Raw genomic sequence first — 10,629 nt, forward strand, 5'->3', positions numbered from 1 at the left:
AGTCTCTTGTTATCAGCATTAAGTATTTATATAAAAATAGAGAATGGCATTTCCTCAAAAGGTTTTATTTGTGTAAACTGACTCTGATATTGACAATTAAAATTTTGCAATCATTTTCCCATTTACAGCTCCTATACTATCTGTCTGTACTGGAAGGATCCTCCTTAAAGACAGTGTAGCCAATATAGTCCATGAGTTAAAATGTTTCCAGAAAGAGAGAAGGGGCTGGGGAGTGGGTACAGGCAGCTGCAGGGACCCCATCAGCTCACCTTGGCGTAGGACCCTGCTTCATGGTGTAAGACAGGAGTCTCCAGGTCACTAAACAGTCCTTCTCTTCCTTTTGTCTTCCTCCCTGACCACAAATGCATCTAACATCCATTGCTTTCCTTTTCTACTCTAAGGAAAAGTTTATTTAAGACATTATCTATGACACAATGTACATTTAGTCAAATGAAAAATTCAGAATAAAATTGTAAGCCCAGAAAATAATATTTTAAAGCTGGAAATGCTAACAATAACTTACTACTATATGCTACATTTAATTGAGCACTTAACAAGTTAATGAAACAACAAGGAAAATTCTGATCAACACATCCAAGAGCGTGGTACTATTAAACCAAGACTAATTGAATAAAGATGACTATCTAGGGGGCTAACAATTTCTTTCATATTATTTTTATGGGTTTAGTCAAAACTGTGGCATGCAAATGTAAGCACGCTGTTTTCCTAGGTGTAAGGATAAAGGAATCTAGCAGAATGCATTACGTAGTATACACGACAAATCAACAGGACTAATTTGAAGGAATATGAAACTGGAAAAGTAGATCTTATTCCAGTATTAGGGAAATGTCAACATTTACTCATGGTAGGAAAAAGTAGCAGCAGGGTAAGCATACTATCAATGTTTTTTCAGTCCTAACATCTTACAATATTTTCCTAACAAAAAAGCAAGGGAGAGCTTAATCTTCCAAAACAGAAATGGGCTAAAAAAACAGCTGATTGGTGGGCCAGCTATCCAAGGGAAGATAACATTACTAATAAATTAAAGGGCTGAAAATGTTAAAAATTTTTGCATTTCTAACTGTAAAATCAACTAAGTATGTAACTTTTACAAGAATATAATCTTTTGTGCAATGATCTCCTTTCCACCACAACACAAATTCTGAATGTATTTAAGGAAAAGATCCTGGGTACTCACTCATGGAAAGTTAATAAAAATTTGGCATTGGGATTACAAGATCAGGCCCAAAACAAATAACTGTTATGCACTTCCCTTTTACTTGTCTTAGAAAAATATCAAGAAACCATAATACTTCCCAAATATAAACAGAAATATTTTTAAGATATCAATATAAAGGAAAACGCATGCTATCTGATTGTAACTCTCCAACTTCTCTCTCCATGGCTGCCTCAAGGACAGCCAAGTTTCATCATCAAGGTGGTGGTGCGAATGGGGGCAAAAATGAAGGCAGCCATTTGCTGTGATGGAGCTGGCAGCACAGAGAATAAATAGGCATAACTCTGTTATTGCCATGATTTCTGCACCCATGTCCTAGTGAACCATCAGAACTATTGGCATCTTGGCAATCAGAGAAAATTACTTTCCTTTATACCGTGGCAGAAGGCGATGGAATGTTATCTACTGAATTCCAACAGATATTGTATTAACATTTTAGATTGCAGTGACAGATACTGATATGAAAGTGTTTGACTGACTGTTCTATTTTATCTTCAAGCAAATGGCAATTTTGGGATCAGGTTCTGATCCTGATATAACTGAAACTTTCGATTAATGCCCAAGCTAGATAACAACATCTAATATCTTTCTTCCCCATGTCTGCTAAAATGACGATCATCTTCCTTTGTTCCTATATTTAAACATTAATTACACTCAGAATTAAGTTAGTGAAAGCTGCACACAAAGCATTCTCATTTAGGAGAATCTATCTCTGGGACAAACTTCCACAAGAGATAAGATTATCCATGTTTGAGACATTTAGCAAACATGACAAAAGAGTTCGATGGCACAGGACTGACAGATTGACAACAGACGAGTGGATGCCTCCATCTAATATTTTGATAGACCCCACTAACATTGTCCAACCTCCCCTGGTAGCTCCTAAGGCATCTACACACATCTCTCTGTGTGCTTGCAACTTCCTTCGTCTAAATATTAGGCAGCTTTCTCCTACCTAATTCCAGTCAAGAACCTGGGAGTATGCAGAACAACTCTTACACCCTTTGACAGGCCCACACATCTAGAAGGTGCATGTTGAACACATACAATTTACCCACAGGGTCAGTTCCCTCACCAAACGTTATGGTACAGGCACTTCAAAAAAGTGCAAACTGAGGTGTGACAGGTATGCTTCACCCTCCCCCTCCGATAAAGATCGGGGCTTTTGGCATGGCGATCACCGGCTTTCCACGCCTCATTTTCGCGCCTGTTGTGCTGTGCGGTGCCCAGGCACGCACACTCCACGGGAGGGGCAGCAGGAGAGGCGGGACCCCTTGGTCACCAGACGGGGTCCACAGCCAGTGAGGCACCTTGGCTTGGAGAAGCTTCTAGACCATGACCAATTATGACCACAGCTCAGATCTGACCCAGGGTACAAAGGGGGCACTGCCGGAGACCCCCTTTGAGTGTGGTCTTCTCGGAGCAGCGGGCCTGAGTTCGGGATCTCTCCCCTTGGGTCGGGATGCTGCCTGAGGAAACTTCCCGGGACTGAGTGCCCTCGCCTCCTGTGGTGAGTGATTTCTTCTGGATGTATGTCCTTGAGTGAGCCCTCACCCTGCCTCCCCCCTCCAGGTGACGGATTATATCTTCTGGGTACCCACGAGAGAGAGAGCGTTTCCCCCTTTGTGAGTGAGTGGGTGCGCACTTTGGGTCATCATTCTTGTGTGGAATTCTTGCCATGTGGTAACAAGACCCTGACTGACACCTCGAAACTGTTATATGTTAAATGTTGTGGGGGTATTGATTGGTTTTGGTCTACCCCTGTTTCTCATTGGTTTCTGTTGTGTGGTTTTGGCTGTTTTGTGAAATAAAGTTGTTTGAGCTTGTCCCTCATTTGAGTTAGTTTTAGTGTACCTCCATGACATGAGAAAAAGATGATACTGCTGCTGCTTACCCTTCATATTACAGCCTATATCATGGAACTGGGACGTCTGCATTCGGTGCCCTCTTCAGCTCAAAAGAGATTCAAACCACGTATCTTATGTCCCCAAAGAATGCCATTACCTCCAGCAGGACTCCTTCAGGAAGGAAGGAGAACAAGAGGGAGCATGTGGCTATCTAGTGGTTACTTAGCTGGAAGAAGGGATGTCTTTGATCTAGTTTCTGTCCTCTGCACTAAGGATACTTACTGCTTTTAAAATTGAATACAAGCATCCTCTATTTCTGCATTATGAGTGCTGTCTTCTACACAGTGTAAAATCCTCAACAGAAAGGACAGAGGTACCTTCATACTAAAATACTATAACTTCATGATGAAGGCACTTGTACAAAAAGTCAAAGGTTTGAATACCTCAGAGGTCTTCCATGTATCAGTTAGGGCTATTCCTATCTAGACACTGTGACTCTAAACACTAGGAGTGTAGATCTCAAACACCAAAATGAGAGGGAACCCCCTAATTTGCCTGAATAAAGTAAACTAGACAGCATTATTTAGCTGCAATGTGTTTTAGGTATTTACCCAAGCTTCTGAACATTGTTGTCAGTAACCTGCACAGTCTTAATGCAGTAACAACACACCACAGTGAAGGACTGATACAGTCCTTCACCAGCCCTTCTGAATTATTGTAACCTCCAGTGTGATTCCCAGTAGTAGAACCAGTTACATATATTCTGCAATGTTCCAGTTGTTATAACGTTCAAGAACTTTTTATATGATTTTTCATACAAAACGCAATGAGAAGTTCATCAGGGGTCTGTGGTGGACCTTTTCTTATAGAGTACACTAAAACTTCAGCAGGACTAATAATTCAAAGTCATTATTATAAACTAGACACAAACATATTTTAAAACAGAGAAAACTCAATGGTGCTGAGTAAAACTGAACAGAAATAAAAGAGCTTATAACAAATCTGCCCTTGGTGGGATGGATTCTTCTTTCCAAGTCTGCCCTCAGACCAGAACCCCTCGACACAGTCACAGCTGGCTCCTTAAGTCCCTTTCTTTCCATCACCTCAAAAGGCTAGCTGTTTGTCTCTTCATCAACCTTCTCAGCTCTCCCGCAGTCTTTACTCCTTCTGTAGGCTTCCTGCAAGCTAGGCTCTCTCCTTTTTTAACTGACCACCCATGTCCTCTGGAGGCTTTCTCCCAGCCCACTCAAGACAGTTTCATTTGGTCTGTAGCAAGCAGTCAGCACAAGAAAAACAATGTCTTCTGCCCTGCTGCTTCAGATTTAAACATACAGCAAATCAGGAAGACAAATAAGCAGAACTAATCATCAGCGCTCAGAAGCATTTCTACTTAGGCATTGTCTTTAGTAAACTTCAAGGTACATTTACCCATGTCCATAATATATGATACTTTTGATGACAAAGTTTTGTCCTGGGAGTCCAGGGAGTGCAAGCCAGTGCTAGAATTTAAATACTGACATCTGGAGTCACACGTATGCTAATGGAGTTACACGTAGGCAACTAGATAAGTATCAGTCAGTGGATAACTGTAAGGAGAAAGTTTGGCTAGGAGAAAATCTATTGCAAGGATCAGAGGATCAACGGTATCTTTAAGGCACAATTCACAACACTAAGAGTTTGCAAAGCATTGCACAAGATTCACCAGCATGCCTCAAGTCCCTTGCACTGCCCTAGTGATACAAAATCATAAATATGACATACATCACCCATTAAGGCATCTAAACAGCTGTCCTAACTCACCAGGGAATTTCACCCCTCGTGCATGAAACAGACATGAGGGCATTGAGGCAATGCACACAGGCCATTACCATAGCTTTTAACGAAGTGCTATATTATCTCTCCTCAGAACAAATCAATTCCACAGCCCCGGGGTCAGGCAGAGCCAGGAGCCTGTCACATGCTGATTCAGTGCAGCATTAGCATTACTGCGCTTGCTAACAGAGCCCTGCTGAATGCTAGAAGCCAAAAGAACGAACTTGCAACACCCATCTGTCTGCAAGGGCTACAAGTCCTTCCACTCCCTCTCCAGAACCAGGCATAGTACTGCCCATACTGGCCTATGGTATCACATTTGATTGAATTTGTTCATTACTATGAGATTTTGTCCCCTAAAAAAAGTTTACATTCTCAAAGATACACACATGTGGGACTTGTATTAGAGTATATGGAGCCCTTTTGAGGGCTTGACACCTTTTTGTTCATTTTCCTAACAGAAAACATGACAAATCTAGACATGACTTAAAAGGTCTTGCACAGCAAACAGAAATTATGAGTTATCCAAAGAAAATAAGATACCTGGGGACAATTATTACAATTAAGCTGCATTTCTAACTCAGTTCCACAAAGACTTAAAATTTACAGCCAGTTCCTTAGGCTTTCCAGGACTGTCCCGCACATTTTATTTGTACTCTTTTCACAAAACAAAAGGAAAGAAACCTGGTGACCAAGGAAGAGGATGACCACTAATGAAAGTCCATCCATGTCAAAAAAACACATCAGCATCACCTGAAAGCGTGCTGCTGCTACCACTGGCTTTCTTCCTTCTCATAGTCACGCCCATTCCCAAACTCCAGGCGCGTGTGTGGCACAGGCTATATCCTACATCACAACACTGGTGCCAGCAGTGCTTCTGCCCTGGCAACGCAGCTCAGAAAGGCAGACTCATCCAGGAAGGGTGATCTGACTAGCAGCTTTAGAGGTTCAGTGACTCCTTCATTCAGCTGGGCTTCAGAACTGCTACTCCTCTGCAAGGAGAAACCAAGATTCATTTTCTCCTTGTGAGTAGCAAGACATTCCCTCAGACTTCTAATTTAGTGCAAATTCAGACAAGTAGGAGCAGCAATTCTGCATCACAAATGATAAAGAGTTTAGTTTATTTTAACTGTATGATATGCATCAGATGAGTAAGTTCAGCCTCTGAGTGAAACTTTTTAAATGAAAATAATTTATCATGCCTTTTCATCTAGTAAGTCCAAAAATACTCAATTACTTTATTTATCTACCTGGAGTGTTTTCTGATTCCATAAAAAATTCCTTCTGGCAAGCAAGCATTCATGATTAGCCATATCTTTAAGTAGCTTTTTATTTTGTCCAGGGATTTGAAATTTAACATAAAGTTTATTGTTTTGTATTTTGAGGAATATTAAACTATGCTCAGATTCAAAAGCACCCTTAATTTATTTAGATTACCTTACCACATTATCAATGTAAAAAAACTTAGTAATCATAAAAAGCTCAAAGAAATCCGAATTTTGAAAGAGTTCTTAGTTTTAGCGTAAAAACTGTGTCTCACAGTAGCCTCTTGTCTACAAAGGAGTGCTTGTAAGGGGCTATCAGTATATTTCTTTCTCAAAAGGACCAGTCCAACACTTGAAACCTTAAACACGGGCTGTGATACAATGGTCACCAAATCAATTCATGTTCCCTATGACAGAAATAGCAAACAGGCAGTGATGCTGAACTGATGCCTGCCTGCCATATCTGTCAGTGAACACTATACGTTTGCACAGGTTTATTTGTTTTCCAAGGGCTAGCAATGAGTAGGAGGATCAGGATCAATCTTATAATAAAATACCCTTATGGATTTCTTTCAGCCACCCTCAAGGTATATCAGTTTTTAGACTCATAACCTTGACAACATCCTTTTGGAGATTGATATGCCACTCTTTACTTGTCTTCTCATACTCCGCTGCTGCAGCACAAATGGATCTGGTGCTGCGCACTGATTCACAGGTGCATGTGCTCGGGTAAGGCAGAGATCACCATAGTATCAGGGTCCCCAGCAAAATGAAAAGAAAAAGCAGAGTTCCTGTTTCTCTCCAGAAGACAGGATAAATGGAATATAAGTATGTGCACACCCAGGAACTACGCAGGAGAACTCATAACCCTGTGTGGGGAAAAAAAAGTAAGCTTTGTGTTTTGTTTTAAACACTGTGAGCGCTTATCTCTTTTAGCTCTTGGACTTTCTGCCCAGACTGATGAAACTTTAACAATCAGCCAAGACAAAGGGAGCAGAGATGTCCTCAAACCAGTCTTCTCAAGAGAAAGAAGGATGGACTTGGTGCCCACACACCTGACACTGAAAAACTGTAATCTGAAATCCCAGTTTGTAACCTTGGTTGTTGCTCAACTGGACCTCAGAGCCTGGTTCCCTATGCCCTGCCTCAGTCTCTGGGTTTTTTTGCTACTGTTTTGGGATTTCTCATTTGTGCCGTATCCCTGAAATAAGCGCAACAAGCCTAGAGATGGCATGTCAGAGTCAGCTGTTTATGTCCCTGCTGAAGTCTGTCTGGAGAACAGAATGCTCATTAAACAATTTTTCAAATATTGATGATCTTTCCTGCTTCTTGCTTTCTTTTCTTTTACAAAGCCTTCAGAAAAAGAGATAGGTTTAAGAGTTGGTGCAACTGATGCATAATATGACTAAGTCAATAGGAAAGTAAAGATTTTTTAAAATGTAGATTATCAAGCTTTGAAATTGTAAGGACTCCTTCAAAGTCATTAGGGTTTGTCATGTCAATATGTCAGTAAGGACTCCTATAAATGAAGATTAATGATGCTAGGAATAATTATAGCTAAAGAAACTCACATGTTTCTCAGTATTTGGAAACTCTATGCAAAGGTGAACAGTGTCAAGTTTTCCTTGACTTCACCTTAGCTCCATTTCTGCTATTAGAGCAGGGGGAAGATTTTTTTTTATACTATGGGAAGTTAAACTCCCAGTTTCTTTGGAAATCAGTGGTAGCTGAGCTGCGTAATTCTGATTTGTGCTTTTTAAAATAATCCCCCAGTGAGCGAGCTGATTTGCAGATCTACTAAATTCACAAACCAAAATCCTTCTGAATATTTTTTCTTTCCAAAAGAATCTGAACATGTACAATAGTTGCTTTACTAAATTAAACACTAAAGTCATGCTTCTTCTTATTATTGTTCCCTGCAAGACTTCATACATTTTGCTAAAGGGGTGAAAAGTTACAACTTAAAGAAAAAGAACCAAAGCTTTTTGTTAACTTGCAGGAATGTAAAGTCCCTACAGCTAATAACCTGATTTGCAGGAGGCTCATGTGCATATTTTTTTATCTAAAAACATCAAATTCAATATTTCTCAAGTTATTTCTGCTCTAAGGCTGGGGCTCAAAAGCCAAGTACTGTCCAGATAATTAATGGTATAGCTCTGCTGGGGTTTCCTTTGCATGAATATATCTGGAAAGCTAAAATTGGTGGAGGATCATTTGATTCTCAGTTATGAAGCACTAATTCCCCAAATAGTCCTTAGGGTTATAATTTGTTTCCATGAAATACTTGGTGACAGGTTTTACTCATCATTTTTTCAAAAACACTAGCAAGCATACTTTGGCAAACTTTGAATTGGATTGAGGCAAACACAGCTTGACCAGCTTTTGTGGATGGAATCAAAATGATCTGGAGATGGGCTTTTTGATTTTTAAAGAAAGATAATCAAAGACAAAAGAATTCTGAACCCAGGTTAGGATATCTTGGCTCTTTTCCAATAGACGACTAAACTGGCAAGCCACTGCACTAATCCATATTCTGGTTCGGAGGGGGAACAAAGGCTGAGCAAAGGGTGTCAGCATGGTTCCTGTCTGGCATGATGCCCATCTTTGGTGGCCTGCAGGACCACATCAGAATCTGTTTTGTCTGCAGCCAAACTGCAACTCACAAAAGACTTTGCAGAAAGTGGCTCTGCATCCTGAAGTCCTCAATCAGTGAGGTATTTTGAAGAAAGGTATCTTCACACAGCAGAAAAATATCTAGCAGCTAGATATATAAAATACCTGCTCATGAAATCCTGTCATCAGAGAGAACATTATAAAACGTACATGATCATAGAGAGATGAACTGACTGGTGTTATTGGAATCCTTCCCCAGTATTTAACTCCTTAGCTCTCAATAATGTTCATGTCTCATCCTTACTTTACCCAAGTTGTTAGAGTTTATTCTGATCTTGAATAAGAAAATAAACAGCCAACAGACACTATATGAAGATGAGAAGTGGGCTTCAAAATCATATTATACTGCAGATCACATTTCAAGTTATATTAGCCTATAAGAAGATATTGGTACATGAATCCGGAGAGCTTGTTCCTTCCATTAGAGGTTTACAGAAACACACACACACAAAAAAAAGAGACCTTTTTACAAGCTTCAATAAACCATCATAGCTCCTGCTGGTGTGTATACATTTTAAGGGCTAGAATGACCAAGAGGAAACAAATCTCACATTGTCGCAAGCTACTAAAGTTCCTGGTCCGCTATTAGGAATGCAGCATAGAAGACTGAGAACACTGCAAAGCAATGGTCTTTTTTTGGTGATGAAACAATCACATTCAGCACACATTATCCATGAAGTTAGACTTGACAGATAACTGCACACAGTAGCAGCATACATGTTACTAAAAATTGTTTCTTTCTAAGGTTCATTCCAGGAATTCATTTGCAGCACACATATGTGCTATCTGATATATCTATTTTTATGAGACAAGCAGCATTCATTATTTGTTTTTTTTACTTTACCATCTTTTTTTACCTTACCATCTTTTTTTACCATCTTTTCAACTGTACCATCATTACAAAAATGACCTAAAATCAGAGAATGCTGAAAATGGGACTGAAATACTTAAATTCTCAAGAAATTAATAAAAGTCTATCCATTGAAAACTCTCCTCCTTTGGTACTGAGTATTGGACCAATGCCAGGAGACACAGATATGCATAAGGAAAAAAGGTCGCATAGACTGGACACTTCTGAATTTGTTGACAGAGGCCACAGATACAACAGTATAATAGAACAGAACAGAATTTCTTACCTTTATGATGATTTGCCCCAGATGCTAATTTCCCCCACAGCGTTACAACAAATATTATTATTAGCAGCCTTCCTTTTGTTGCTTTCTGTAAGTATCTCTTATTCATCCTGAAAACAAAAATACACAAAAATAAGTATTTATCTTAAGACTTCTTTAAAAAACACTTTTTGTCTTAATTTAAGGAGAATTCAAGAAGTTTTTATAAGTGTCTGGCTGACAACTCTTAAGTCTTAAATTCTGCTTAGCTCTAAGTGAGGTACATCATAGAGAGCATCAGTATAATCTCCCTCCCTGGTCTGCCAGCGTTCCTCCACCCTGGTCAGTACCAGGAGAATTCCACACCTCTGCTCATCACGTTTCTCTCAAGGCACAAGCAATGTTCATAACCACAGCAGACTCTAAAGCTGGCAAGAAGGATGAATCCATGCAGCTATGCAGCAGGTTTTGATTAAAAGAGCAGTTCCACTGGTGTGTTTGGGGACAGTCATGGTCATTGTGGTCATTCTCTCTGACCGTGCAGTGGCATTTTTAGCTTTTGGGATTGCAACTCTTTTTGGATTGTGCTCACAAGTCATAAGGTGATAACAGATTTGAATAGACCTCCAGCACATGTACCAACCCTCCCACAGAGAAATCCTGTTAGGAAGACATGAGTGGTT

The 10,629-nt window shown here is 39.9% G+C and overlaps 1 protein-coding gene across 1 annotated transcript in view; it reads right to left on the reverse strand.

Moving 5' to 3' along the window:
* Positions 1-10,079, reverse strand: part of TAFA2 (TAFA chemokine like family member 2) — a 79,548-nt gene extending 69,469 nt beyond the window's left edge. The window contains 1 exon segment of the mRNA XM_072850610.1: positions 9,971-10,079. Within this exon segment, the coding sequence (XP_072706711.1) occupies positions 9,971-10,076 (106 nt within the window). The 5' untranslated portion in view covers positions 10,077-10,079.
* Between the last annotated feature and the right edge of the window lie 550 nt (positions 10,080-10,629).

This window comes from Ciconia boyciana, chromosome 1 (genome assembly GCF_034638445.1).
Source record: "Ciconia boyciana chromosome 1, ASM3463844v1, whole genome shotgun sequence".
NCBI lineage: Eukaryota > Metazoa > Chordata > Aves > Ciconiiformes > Ciconiidae > Ciconia > Ciconia boyciana.